At 36.9% G+C, this 15501-nt stretch overlaps 1 protein-coding gene across 1 annotated transcript; it reads left to right on the top strand.

Moving 5' to 3' along the window:
• The first annotated feature begins 2456 nt into the window (after positions 1–2456).
• NAA11 (N-alpha-acetyltransferase 11, NatA catalytic subunit) lies at positions 2457–14317 on the top strand. Its single transcript, XM_033105445.1, has 2 exons — positions 2457–3259; positions 11123–14317. The coding sequence occupies exon 1, from the start codon at positions 2554–2556 to the stop codon at positions 3244–3246; it is 693 nt and encodes a 230-aa protein (XP_032961336.1). The 5' UTR covers positions 2457–2553; the 3' UTR covers positions 3247–3259; positions 11123–14317.
• Positions 14318–15501: the final 1184 nt, after the last annotated feature.

Raw genomic sequence — 15501 nt, 5'->3', positions numbered from 1 at the left:
CTAAAATCTTATCTTAAATTTTAAAAACTTATTACCGTGTTTTCCCAAAAATAAGACCTAACCGGAAAAAAAGCCCTAGCATGATTTTTCAGGAGACATCCCCTGAACATAAGCCCTAATGTGTCTTTTGGAGCAAAAATTAATATAAGACCCGGTCTTATTTTTGGGGAAACACAGTAATAAAAACACATCTCACTGTTAAATTACAACAAAAAATAGTGGCTATTCAAGCTATGTTTCACAAATCACATGACTCTAGGCTACTTTAGCTAGTAAAGGCATGCATATACTCATTGGAAAAAATGCCGCACACATATTCTAGATGAGTTAGTGTACAACCATGACTGGCTAATAATATAAGAAAAGAGACTACCTACTTACACTAGAATAAACTTTGGAGTTTGAGTTCCTAGTTCATGATATGCTAGGAAATTAGGAAGGAAGTTTGTACAAGATATGTAAATAATTCTCGGGCTTATGGTCAGGTTAAGTGTAAGTGGTGCTAACAAAATGCGACTTGTCTGCACTAATAAAGAAATAACCCCCTCCTTTGTGGGATCCAAGTAGCTGCTACCTACTTTGGCTCTTTGCTGGAGTAATGTGCCTCTGTCCTCAGGTAGTAGCAGAAAAGATAGGAAGACCCTTATCCTTTGCCTAATCCACTTCTCTCATCAGCCCCTCCTGGCACTGAGTTCTCTTTAGTTCAATTATCTCCTCCAAATAGTTTCTACCCCTGCCCTTTTCCAAGAGCTGGAGACCAAGCCCTACCACACATCCGTTAATATGTCCAGGGTTTGACTGGGGCAGTTGAACTTAACACAGTGGTAGTTACTGCTAGCTTGTTGAGATGATGCTTTCACATTCCTGAGGGCTCAGTTCTGTGTTCCCCAAAGTACTGGAGACCACACAAGAATCAGCCCAGTACCTGTTGGACTTTATTGCTATCATATTTTGAGAAAAAAGGGAAAGATGATAACATTTTTTTAAAAAAGCCAAATCTTGCTTTATCAAGATGGCATAAAAAAATTTTAAATGTATCTAGAAACGCAGCTTAAGATTTATGACACAGACAACAATGCAATACAGTGGAGAACGAAAGGTTTTTTTTTTCAATAAATGATACTAGATGAATAGAATATCCATACAGGCAAAAAAGTAGCTGAGCTTCTATCTACAATATACACAAAAATAAAATGGATTGCATATCTAAACATAAAATATAAAACAACAATGTTTACAGGAGAAAACATAGAAGTACGTCCCTGTGAATTTGGAGTAGGCAAAGATTTCTTATACAGGACACAAAAAGCACTAACCATGAAATTGAAAAACTGGACATATTGTAGTATATTAAAATTCCTACTGGATGTCAAAAATCATCATTTAGAGTGTGAAAAATCAAACAATAGAGTAGGATGCTCTTCACTACAAATATATCTGAGAAAGGATTCATATCCAGAACATATATATATATATATAATCTTACACATTAATGAGGAAAAGACACAAACCAATAGAAAAATGAACAAAAGATGTGAATGACCAGTTCTCAAAAAAGAACATAGAATGGCTAATAAGTGTGTACAAAAAAAGGTGTTCAATTTCATTATTAATCTAGGAAATAAAAAATAAAACCACAATGTAATACCGCCACCCACACAGAAGAATGGCTAAAATGAAAAAGATGGGGGAAATACCAAATGTTAATGAAAATGTGGAGCAACCACTTAGGAAAATTGCTTGACAGCATTCATAAAAGTTGAATAACATAAGATCTGACCCAATAATTCTAATCCTTGTTAACTATGCATGTGTCAATAAAAGACATGTTCTAGAAAATTTACTATCCATACTATTCCCAAACTGGAAATAATACAAATGTCCATCAACAGTTGCATGGATGAATAAATTGTGATAGATTTAGGCAATGAAAAATCAAATAAGAGAGTCTGAAGAACTCCCAACAACACACAGGTAGCTGAAACAAATACTAAGTAGAAAAAAAAAAAAAAAGACACAAAAAGAGTGTATGCACTGTGATTCCATTTATATAGACTGTTAGAAGTCCAGGTCTTAGTGTAGCTCTTGGGAAATGGAGGTCGTGGGGCATGGACCGGTACACGAGGGTGGACTTCTGGAACGCATGTAATATTCTGGTTCTTGATCTAAATTCTGGTTACATGAGTTTATCCAGTTCATGAAAACTTATCCAAATATATACAAATTAAAAAGTTAAAAGTGAAACAAAAGAATAATGACAGCAATAGATCAAACAGTATATTTAAAACCAATGAGATCATAAGGAATTCCACTTTCCCCACCCCCTAAGCCTTGCGCACGCACATGCACAATGAAGTGAAAACTCCATTGGCTGGGACTAGGTGGCGCACTTCCGGAAGCCGCATCTTAACACTGATCCTTCCGCCTCCTGGTCATTCCGCCTTCCCACCTCTGCACTACCCGGAGCGGTGGCTTTGGCCCCTGTCGCTAGCGCTTGGCAATAACCTCTTCCTCTGTCACCGCAATCCGACTTCGCCCGCTACCGCCGCCATTATGAACGTCCGCAATGCTCGGCCAGACGACCTGATGAACATGCAATACTGCAACCTCCTTTGCCTCCCGGAGAACTACCAGATGAAATACTATTTCTACCATGGTCTTTCTTGGCCCCAGCTCTCTTACATTGCGGAGGACGACGATGGGAAGATTGTGGGCTACGTCCTGGCCAAAATGGAGGAGGACCCAGATGATGTTCCCCATGGACATATCACCTCACTGGCCGTGAAGCGTACACACCGGCGCCTCGGCCTGGCCCAGAAGCTGATGGACCAGGCCTCCCGGGCCATGATAGAAAACTTTGGCGCTAAGTACGTGTCCCTGCATGTCAGGAAGAGTAACCGGGCAGCCTTGCACCTCTACGCTAACACCCTCAACTTTCAGGTTAGTGAGGTGGAACCCAAATACTATGCAGATGGAGAAGATGCTTACGCTATGAAGCGAGATCTCTCACAGATGGCAGATGAGCTGAGACGGCAGCTGGAGCCAAAGAAGGGCAGGTATTTGGTGCTGGTGTCCAGGAAGAACCAGGAGACCCAGGGCAGTGCACTTCCTGGTTCTGAAGAGGCCGGTCAGGAGGCGAGGAACCCGGTCGCTGACAGTAGTGGCAGTGACAGCAAGGAACTCAGTGAATCTACGGAGAGCACCCATGTGCCGGACAGCTCAGAAGACTCAGATTCCACCTCCTAGAGCCCGCTTAAAGGTATGCTCTCGTCCCTGGCCCAATTCCTTCCTTCCCTAAATCCCTGTACCATACCTCGGCCTGCCCAATCCGATTCTGTTCCATCCTATTCTCTAGCTCTGCTCGGTTTCACAGTGAAAACCACTTGGTGATCTTGGGAAGGGGTGTAGATTGGGTTAGGGGAAACGCATTTCTCACTATTGAAAGTTAATAGAATTTCAACTCATATCCTGAAAGTAGATTAAATTGAGTAAAAGAAACAAACTAGCGTTTATCCTGCCTTTTTGGTATGAATTGTATTTCAGGGTACCACGTAGTTGAAGTAAGTTTCTTCTTTATAGAATTCTATATAATAAATACAGAAACAATGATAGAATTATAAAATCACTGTTTTGCTATTCTTGATGAATTAATAGATCTAGCCAACTAACCATAAATAGCTAATACTATTAACATTAGGTGAAAGTTGGAGCACTTTGTAATAAGGAATCAGGCTAACAACACTTCAAAGTCACTGGTTAAGTGTAACGTCACTAAAAGGGAGATAAATATTATGTGCCTCCTAATGCAATAAGAAGTGCACAGCAACACCTATGAAATATTCTTGCCAAAAGAAAAATGTGTGTGTATATATATTTATATGTATATAAATATATATATATATATACATTTATATGTATAAAATTCATCTTGAATCGAAACAAGGCTCTAGATCTACCATTTTTTATTCAAAAAAAATGGACATATTAAACTCTACCATGATGCAATCAGTCAAATCCAGAATGAGAGAATTTCTACAGAACGAATGACCTAGTTTCTTTAACAAATAAATGTTATTTTAGAAAAGGGGTGGAGGAAATTATTAAGAAAAACTTTAGTATCTGTATGTTGACCAAATGCAACTATTGTGGACATGGTTTCGATCTTGATTTAAACAAACCAAATATAAGACATTTTGAAACACAAAGTTTGAACACGGACTGTATGCTATTAAGGAATTATTAATAATTTTGTTAAGTGAGCTAATTGTTATTATAGTATTGTATTAAAAATGTCTCTCTCTCTCTCTCTCTCTCTCTCTATATATATATATATATATATATATATATATATATGGTCACAGGAGGTGCAGTATAGCATAAGGAAGATAGTCAATGGTATTGTAACAGGTATATATCGTGTTTCCCTGAAAATAAGACCTAGCCAGACAATCAGCTCTAATAAATCTTTTGGAGCAAAAATTAAGACCTGGTATTATATTACATTATATTATATTATACTATATCATATTACCCAGTCTTATAAATAAGACGGGGTCTTATATTAATTTTTGCTCCAAAAGATGTATTAGAGCTGATTGTCCGGCTGGATCTTATTTTCGGGAAAACACAGTAAGATCTCAGAGGGATAGTAGCTTTGGGTATGGGGGTTATCACTTTGTGAGGGGTGTAAATGTCTAACTATTATATTGCTATGTACATCTGAAACTAATAAAAAAAAAGAATATAAAAAGAAAATTTATATTATCAAATACTCATCAAATATTCTTACATATGACTAGGCTCTGACTCATTATCATTCTGCAGTGTTTTGGGTTTTTTAATCCATGCAGTTCTGTATGGGGTCTATAGAAAATACAGCTGTCATTGAGATATTGAAATAGAGGAATCTGCTATTTAATAAATGAAAGGTTAAACAATAAAAATGGATTCATAATAAAAAAAAGTCTTTATCCATTAGAGATACATACTGAAATAGTTGGAGGGGAGATATATGATGATTAGGATTTACTCTAAAATGCTCCAGCAAAAAATGAAAATATAAAGGAAAGGGGAAGAGGAAATAGATAAAATAAGAATGGCAAGATATGGTAATTGTTGAAGTTGGATAATGGGTACTTGGGAGGTTATTACACTGTTCTTTATTGTTTTAAATATGTGACAGTTAACATGAATTAAAAGTTAAAGGTCCAAAACAATTATTGTACTTCCTAATATACACTAACACTAAGCAGCCCCTAAAAAGTAGTTTAAAAGACTGTTTAACTTCCATCAAGGAACTTTGTAGATGCTTAATCCTATGCATTTCAAGGGCCAATGAGCTACTGTCAATTTGGAAGCTTTAACTTCTAAACCTAGTCACCTTACCCTTATATGTGAAAAAGGCAACAACTTTCTCTTAACAAAGTCTAGTCATGAGTGACATACACTTCATATAGTTAAAATAAATACTGTTTAATTAATTTACTCATTCATAACATTTTTTATTTGCTAGGCAAACTCTGTAGCACACTAACCCTGCTTTATTTTCATTCACTTATAGGTCCATAGGTTATAAAAATTTATATGTAGTAAGTTCTTGGGGGTTAGAAAGAGTCTACTGTCAGAGGAATCTTTGCATCTGGCTTTTAACAACCTGAAGATTTCACAATGACTGATTCATTTTGTCTAAATTTAAAAGCAGTAGACAAAGGAATAAGACAAAGAAACAAAAATTCATAGACACAGACGATAGTGGTTATCAGAAGGTAAGGCATAGAGGGGTGGTAGATGAGGGTAAATGGGGTCAAATATATAGTGATGGAAGGAGAAGTGACTCTGGGTGGTGCACACACTATGTGATATATAGATAATGTATTGCAGAATTGTACACCTGAAACCTATGTAATTTTACTAACCATTGTCACCCCCAATAAATTTTAATTAGAAAAAGAACAACAGCAGAACAGTCTAAAGGGGAAGGTAAAATTAAACAAAACTTACTGCGTTTACGAGTTTTTCAAATTAACACCAGTCTTGAGAACCCTGGAGGGCTCTGTCAAGACCATTTTATTTAAATCAACAAGACTTTTTAAAAATTAACTTTCAAATTCCTATATAGAAGAACTTATGTAATATTGATGCTGTCTTTGTGGTTATTGGCTTCTTCTTAGTGTTAAACTCTAGCTGAGAAGGATTTAAAATAGAACAGAACTAATTGGAACTGCATACTTTCTTCATAAAATGTAATATATATTATGTTTTATAAATGTAATATGTATTATATATATATAAAATGAATGCAAAAGCGCTTAATATTGGCTATGACAAAAATAACTGCCACCCTGGTGGGGGAAGAGAGAAATAATAAATAAAAATCATCGTGTGGCAGTTATAAATCTCCGTGTACAAACGTACACATCCAGGAATAATTGACATATTTCTTTCTATTACTGTAATTGACCTTTATGTCTCAGTTGAAGGAGAATGTTTCCTGTCCTGAGCATCACTCTCCTTCCAGGTTGATTCTGCTGAGACATCTTCGTTGGCCTCATCTAACTTTTGGTCCTCATCGTTCACTTCTGAGTCCATTCCATCCAGAGTCCTCTTGAGGTCTCAGGTGCTCCCCGCCACGTTTGGGCCATCTTGGTATAAAGGGTGTTCGTCAGCATAGGCTAACTGCTCTAAAACATAACCCAAATCTCAATAACTTAACACAAAAAAAAGCTATTTTTCATACCGCATACCAATGTAGGTCAGCAGTGTGGAGGGGAGAAGGAAACAGGGACCCTTGTCCACAAAATAATTTAGGAATCCATGTAGAACAGATGTTCTTACTTTGTTCCATAGCCCTTTTCGGCAATCTTGTGAAGCCTAAAGTCCCCTCCACAGAAAACTGATTTTAAAAGACATAAAAACCATATGGGGTTACAAAGGAAACCAACTTTATTGCACTACAGTTATCAAACTATTTTAAAATACATTTGTTATATATGTACTTCTTGATTAACATGAAATAAAAAAATCTAGCTGTGGGTCTAATAATTACTGTTATTTCAAAAAAAAATTGAGTATAAATGATATTTTGAGCTACCCCTACCAGTAATATAATATGAAAATACCTGTGATTTTTATTGATGGCGAAGTCATAATTGCTAGTGATACTGTGTATTGGTGCCTACATTCATAATTGAAGGAAATGCTAAATTTCAGTTAGAGGTTGGTGAAAATACAGTTTTTTTGGTTTCAAATCCAAGGTCATAATTCTCCTAAATTCTATTAATGGATCATAGGTTAGTAATCCCTGACCAGTGATTCCGCCATTTTCTAGAATCATGTGTCCTCCACTCGTTAATATACAATTAGGAAGATATGCCTATAGAGGTTCATACAGATTTTACAAGTCAGTCCCATTTCCCCAACTAACTGCAGGGGAGGCTAGGAAATGTAGTTTTAGCTATGTGCCCAGGAAGAGGGCTGCATTCTGGGAACCACATGGCATAGTTTCTGCCACATTCTGGGAACGACATAGCATAGTTTCTGCCACAGTGGCAAGCACCCTCCCAGTAGCGGTGCTCTGGACCATGTCAAGTTCTGCTTCCGTGCCCAGCTAGGAGCACTGATCCGTCCGCTGTGCTCTCCATAATGTGGCACAGAAAACTCTGGGAGCTAGCTATCTAGGGTTGTCTGCTTTGTCTGTCACATGACACATCTTTTCTGCTCTTGCACAAACGTGGGTATAGGAAACTGAGATTCTGCCACCTGACTGACTTTATGCCTCTCATTAAAGTCTGGAAGAAATAGGGGTGGCCAGTTAGCTCAGTTGGTTAGAACATGGTGCTAATAACACCAACGTTGCCAGTTTGATCCCCACATGGGCCACTGTGAGCTGCACCCTCCTTTAAAAAAAAAAAGTCTGGAAGAAATAAATCCCAGTGTACAAATATGTGCAAATCCCTCTAAAAATCCCCCAAATTTCTAAAAGCTTCAGTTACCATCCCTCACCTCAAGCCCATTCAGTAAGGATTTACCGAGACATATACTAATTCCCTGAGTGGGAAAAGGCTATGGTGAAGAAAGAAAGAACAGGAAAAAATAAAAGAATATTAACACAACAAAAGTCTCATGCTGCCACAATTGTGGTGCTCCTTCCTGTGGAACTAGAGTTCAGATACTCACAGGAAACAAAAGGTCCTGAAAGAAATAACTTTTCACTTTCCCTTACCTCTTCTTTTGGGCCTGGGTAACAGAGTTGAAGCGATAGTGAGTCAGGTAGTTGGTGAAGGAGATCGGGTGTCTTCATGTACAACATGGTGATAAAATTGACTGTTAACACCATGAGAACCCACTATGTTACAGGTACCATTGTAAGGACTGTCTGTGAATTGTGTCATTTAACCCTCATAATATCCCTCTGAAGTAGGCACTATTACTCCATTTTACAGATGAGGGCCTCATGCCATACAGATCATACATGGAGAACAGCGATCAAACTCAGATTATGAGACTCCATGATCGTGAGGATTAAACAAGACAATCCCTGTAAAGTGCTGAGCACAATACCTCACAGAGTTAAATATCTTGTAAATTTTAGCTCTTAATATAATTTGTAGTAATAGTAACTGTTCAGGTTCTTTTCTTCTCCACAATATTCAAACGGTAGAATGTTATGTGTGAGCAGCAACAGTTTGCAATCTTGGAAGGGAAATGCATCTTAATGATTAAAATAGCTTTCACTGACAAGCTGAATGTCAAAGCATTCAGCTGAAACGACGCTCATCAACAGCAAAGTTTCTAGGGAGCCATAGCAATGAAGACAGGTCAGTTCAAAACATGCTAGTTGAGGCAGGAATGCCATCAAACCGATGCTTATCTCCTGACAAGAAATATGTGCTTGAGATTAATAACAAAAAAGAAAAAAATGCAAAATCTTAGAATTTTCCATTGAGCTGGCAATATTGAGTTAACCAAGGTTACTTCAGTGACTCTTTCTGGTTTATTCTTTCTGTCGCTAAGCTGTCATCCTAACAAAAAGTTGTTAAATGTTCACATGAGCATTCACTGAAATAGACTGTTCTTAATTTTACCAGACAACTAATTATAACTGGAATGATATAATGAAATATGGAAGAAAGTTAGAGACTGACAGGTCTGGTAAATTCCTAGTATAACCTTACCCCAGATATGCCAGAAACCATAGATTTCAAATGCAAGTGCACTATAAAAAGATAAAGAGAGGGTTGGGAAGAGATAAAATATTGTTTTGAAATACTAATCAGATAGATACCATTTGTTGAATTATTTATAATCTCTAGCAATTTCACTTTTCAATCAGGGTATGATACACATTTAGGATGACTGAAATACCAACTTTGTCAGAGGTACCTGATAACAGCAGAGGTTTTTCCTAAATTGGGTACTCTCTCTCTGCTCCAGAATATAAAATCTAATTAGCTTTATGGTAGAAGAGGTAAGGAAAAGAGGATATTAAAAATTCTATGAATGACAGTGGTTGAAAGAGCCAAAGTAAAAGCCTGTCTGAGAACATTCTATAACGCTATTTCTATAGACCAATATCCTGAGATAATCATAGGAATTTTTAAAAAAGTAAAGCCATAAAATTCTGTTTTGTGTTCATAAGTAACAATTAACATATGAGTATTTCTCAGGCTTCCATTGCCCACATTTCAGAAATCTAATAATGTAAAATTTTGAACTTGATAAGCTAATAAATTAGGGCTATAATATTCATATATTAAAAAGAATGTTTATGAAAAATTTCTACACCCTTAAACAGAAAACTATCCTCGGGTAATTATTACAATGTTATTTGACTTTTTAAATTTAGTGTCTTAAAATTATCAAGCAGTATGTACTAAGAAAACTAAAATAGCTATACAATGTTTGGTTTTTATGTAACTTCTTTTGCATGCCCATCTTAACAGTATTTACAACAAATTGAAAAAAGTAGATGGTAGTCTTTCTGACCTAGTCTCCCACATCTGATTCTTCTTCCATTACAGCAAATGTATTTTTTTTAAAAAATAAGATTTTGTATTATAGGCCTCTGACTGTCCTACAACTTGATTTACTGTTGTTATTCTGGAAATCAAGTTTTCTGTAATTATGATTGTGTACAAAATGCTTTTTAAATGCTCTGTACATAATAGTCAACCTTTATCTTATTATTTCTATATGCATATGATAGATGGGAAAAGAGAATGCATCTTTACGCTTTTAAGATTCTGTTGTTTTGTTTTCTTTGCAGTTCTTCAGTAATGGGCAGCGATACTCCACTAACTTTTCTTTAACTTATATATTCCATTCAGTATCACACAAATTGTTATATCCTATTAAGGATAGAGGGTCCATGTCTCATTCACCTTCATTTCATAAACTCCTGGCACATTATTCATTCATGGTAGGTACTCAGTAAATATTCATTGAATGAATGAAGGAAGTAACCTCCCAAATTACCTATGAAGTAAAATAAAAAAGAAAAGGAGAGAAAAATGTATATAAGGTACTACTCCCTATTACCTAAAGTAATTAAGACATTTTAAAATTATGAAAAGAGACATCATGGGTATTTTGGTTTCATCTCCAGGCTTCACAGAAAGAAAATATGACTTACAGAATTGGACACATTGCATCTAGCTCATCAAGAACAAAACAGCCCTTTTCATTTCTTTAGAACTGAAGTAAATTTCGTTTTGAGTGAAATAGGATGGGATAGGATTTTAAGATGGCAAGCTAAAGCGTCTTGGTTTCCTTAGGTTTAAAATAGAATTTTGGGGGTATATGTCAGCCTTTCAGTATTCTCCCTCCTCCCCTTCCTCCTGTCAAACATGGCTTTTTTTTTTTTTTTTTTCCCTTTCAGGACAAATTCATGTGTCCTCATGGAAGGAAGGGAGGGGAGAGAACCCGGATCCAAGTGTGGATCTTTGTGTTGTCATATAAACTCTCATTGGCTTCCCTGGAGATACATCAGTCAAAACTGGCTACTGGTAGCTTGTTGATGCGCTGCTAAAGTCTGTCATTGGTTAAACCACTATGTTATTCTTTCAGGGTGGTCAGAGCCTGAAGCCTTCTCTTGCTCACTTGCTCTTTCTCCACTTCTCAACAGCATTGCAGGTTCTTGTGTCTCAGCCACGTGTGCTCTGCAGCGTCTTCTCTGGGGTCATCTCACAGTGACCCCAGTGGCTTCTCACTCTCCACAGCAACCTTCCGCATACCCTTCCGGGATCGTGACGGAACACCTGGACACAAGAGCCTGCTGCACAAGAGCCAAGGAAGTTTGAGGCCTGCCATCACAGAACCTTCCTTGGCCTTCTCACCCCACGCTGCCATTTTATTCTGTTTGTAGTAGTCCTGCGGTGGGTGTGGTTGTTTTGCTAGGTTGTCTCTTCCTAGAATGCCAAACAGGAAGCAGGGTATACTCCTGAAGCCCCTCTGCTTTCAGTTTATTTTGTTACGTCTGGGTTTTCATCCTTGATGGAATAGTCAGGATCATCAAATCAGACCTCATGGCCTCTTCCTCTCCCTTCTTTTCTGAAATAGAATTCTATTTCCTTTTCCTTGCTCTGGGAGCAATACCCTGCCCTTTCTCCTTCCCAATGGGAGAAAGTGGTAAGGGCCTCTACTTTGCAGTCAGAACTTAGAGATTTTAAGAAAGAGACAACCAATAATTAAATTAGAATATCTAATCTCCTTGTGTCAATTTGTATTTTTTGTTTTTTGTAATGACATAACTTGCCATTTATTGAGTAGCTATATTGTTCAGGCACCATGCTAGGATGTTTATTAATAATCTCAGCAATCTTAGGAGGTAGGTATTATTATCCCTGTTTTATAGATGAGGAACTGAAGCTGAAAGAAGCGAAGTAAATATCTAGGATCTGAACCGAAGTCTATTTCAATTCAAAGCCAAAAGTTCCTTTTACTTTCCTATTGCTGCTCTTTGCATTTTATTTAGAAAAGTGTGAAAACTATAGCAAAAAAGGACAATCTGCTGTTTTAAAATGTTAAGTGTTAGCTTAAAACATGGCAACTTATGTCACTTGTAAATATTTATGTAACCCACCATTATAATCCCAGTTTACTATTTTTCTCCAGTAAAAATAAGTGAAGACAGTGCTTTGACCTCTGCAGTGTAAGTCAACAGATAAATCCAGAGTTATCTTATACTTAATGTTGTTTTTATATTCGCTGAATGTGAATGAGTATAGTATGAATATTTCTCATGTTTAAATTTTTATGAAAACTGGTGTATATGGTTTTAAGTCAAAGCCCTGATATTAACCATCTGATGACAAGAGATAACTGTTCTCTGTAATCATAATGAGCCCTGCTAAGAAGCCCTTCTTACAAATCTACCACAATGTACCTAAGAATGTCTGCCTGATAGGACATAATTGCCTGAGGCAGATATAAAAGCTTTTTTTCCTATACAACTAGGATTTGCCATTTCCTGTGCCAGTACAAACCTCTCAGCTATCTTTCCATCGTTCCTTTATTTCTTTCAGATTTCCTCTGCAAATCTAAAACTGTTTTATTCCTTACCCTCAAGCATGTGTTTATCTCTATATTTTAAAATATTACAGCTTTCTAACATCTGTCTCTAGGGCAGCATAATCTTACTGATGAAATATTCCATGTTTTCCTTGAGCCCCTGTCAATATGTCTTCACGTTAACAGCTTAGCAGATGGAGAAACAGAAGGAGTAGCCTCAGCTTACCTGAATGATTTCTCTCCAGCACCAGGCACATTACTGTCTAGTAACTTGATGATAGGAATTGGAGTAATTGGAAAATAAGAAATGATAATCTGACTTTTATAGTGTTATTTACTAAACTATTGGCTTCTTTTCTTTGTTACTGTAATATCCAGTCTCGTACCAAGACAAGGCAGAATTATAGCAACCTACCTAGTTTAGACTGTGCCTATTTAGATGGTGAAAGTAAAATAAACAATAATACTAATATTGCTTTGGGCATAAATTAGCATGTTCCCAAGTGGTTCAGGGCAATAACAGTGAGTTGGCAGCAGCAGTAGCTTCCTGTAACACTGAAACTGGAAGCGTGACAGAGCTTTCTGTAATAGCATTGTTCTTTCTACATAGGACAAATTGTTGTTGTTTTTAATGGACTGCCTGCTTTTTACTTCAGTACAGTCCTAGAGAGGCCACAGCCAGGCTCCGAAGCAAGGATGTAGCATAGTGAGTGGTGAATAGCTTTGTTTTAGCTGTAGAGACTGACCCACGCACCTCCTTTACTTGCAGTTTTAAAGAAACTACTGGGTGGGCTCAGACCTCTCAGCCAATTGTTCAGAAATATTCATCATCAAGATACAAAGTTTTCTTTGGCTAAAAGAGAGAAACTTGTAATGAAGCCCTTGAGTTATCTAGTTAGAATTTGTATGATTTTCCTTTCTGCAGGTAAGAATGAGGGCAAGAGGTTATCATCTAAAATAAAACAAATGGGGTGTGTGGATGTATGGGAGAAGTAGGGGATAGTGCTGGAAGTTAGTCCAAAGCTGGGAAAATTTGGAAAGGATCAGGACTCCGAAATAGCTGAAAAGAAGTTTTCTCAAATTTTCATGTGCAAATGAGTCATCTGAGGGATCATGGTAAAAATGCAGATTTTGTTTCCGTGGGTCTGGGGTGGGGCCCGAGCGCTGCATTTCTAACTAGTTACTAGACAGCTGATGTTGCCGGTCTGGGAACCACACTGACTAGTAAGGGTCTTAAAGCTCATCTCCAACCCAGAACTGAGTCCCGACCGGCACACGTGTGACGAGCCTTCAGGGTGCTTTGGATTAGACCCCAAGTAATTCAGAACCATTCTTAAACACACACAAATCCTGTTTATCTTTGGAATTTCGTCACATTAAGGTCTATGGCCTAATAATTTCAATAAAAATTCCAGATACATTTCATCAAAATGTATAGAAAATAAAACCTTATATGTACAGTGTATAAAATGTATTGATAATCACATTACATCTTCTTTGATACTAGAATGCCTTGATATTTCTTCATCGTTGACTTACAAACAAGTGAATGGTATATGAGATATTTTAAAGTTTCATTTTTAACGGTCACTCAGTTTGGTGTGTTCATTGGTTCATAGATTACCCCAGTCACCACGAATTTTTTGCATTCTGACATTTGACACAAAACTTGAAAATGAGCACAGTTTTCTTTTTTTTTTTAATTGGAGCATCATATCTTCATGTCAGTGAAGGTGTGGGAAACACTTTCAAGAGAGATTTCCCATCAGGAGATAAGAATTTCTAGCCCTGGGTTTCTCAAAGTATAGTTCATGGACCTAATGTATTAAAATCACCCAGATGCTATGCTAAAAATGCTGTTTCTTTGACTCTAGCTCAGATTTACAAAATCTGAGTCCTGTATTTTAAACAAACCTCCAGGTGATTGATTTGCATACTGCCATCTGAAAATCACTGACCTAGTATAAGGCTTTGAATTCCTCATAAAGGTAATTTGAAGGGCACTCGTTTCATGGTGATACTCTCCAGATTTAAAATTAATTTGTCAAAAGAAGCAAAAAGCTCAAAGAAGATATAACATGTTTTTATTATAAAACGTGGGAAGGATTGAGGTGACATATTGGGAACTCTGTACTTTGCTCATTTTTTCTGTAAACCTAAAACTCTAAAAATAGTCTGTTAAAAAATAAAATATATATATACACAGAATTTTACATACGTGTGATCATTTGATACATATATATGATTGTCCATCTATTTTATCAAAGTGTAATTTTATCATGTTACTTTTCAGGACATTCTTTTTTGGTTGTTATTTCTTGTCCACCTTTTCCCCAGTCTGCCCACTTCATGTTAGGAGGTACATGTTAACCACCTTTTATCCTTCTGTTTTTTTCTTCAAGTTCCAGTCAAGCAAACCATGGCTACAAGTGGAATAGTAGTAGACAGCACAAACTTGAAGACTGAGAACACTCACAAATCATGCTGAAATTGTCCTTAATTTGTTTCCAGAACAAAAAGCTCAAATACTGCAATGTCCAGTTGACAAGCAGGTACCAGGCCAGTCTGGAATCACATGTCCTTCTCGTGTCAGCTCCTGATTGCCCATCATCATCTGGGCCTTCTGAGTTAGAACTTAATGTTAACAATAAGCAACCAAAAAAACCAATGAAACAGACGCAGTGTCTTCTCGAGGTTTGTCTGTATACTTTTTTCCTAGACATGAATGCTTCTTTGAAATCTTAAAAGACACAGATCATTTCCTTAAGGCACACTTGAAGGGTTTTTAAACACTATGTTTCCTTATATGGACATAGGAACTAAACTTTGTGAAGTTCTAGGAAAAAAGTCCTCTCATTATACATATCATACATAGGTGCTTTCCTAACTAAAATTTGGATAGATTCTGCCCTATGGGAGTGGGATCATCACCTTGCCTGCCTGTTAGAAAACCTTGTGGAGAGAACATAGTCCTTAGCAAGTTGAGCAATTTTC

Source organism: Rhinolophus ferrumequinum, chromosome 5, assembly GCF_004115265.2.
Source record: "Rhinolophus ferrumequinum isolate MPI-CBG mRhiFer1 chromosome 5, mRhiFer1_v1.p, whole genome shotgun sequence".
Classification (NCBI taxonomy): Eukaryota; Metazoa; Chordata; class Mammalia; order Chiroptera; family Rhinolophidae; genus Rhinolophus; species Rhinolophus ferrumequinum.
The sequence above is the reverse complement of the archived record's forward strand: the minus strand, read 5'-3'. Positions and strand labels throughout refer to the sequence as shown.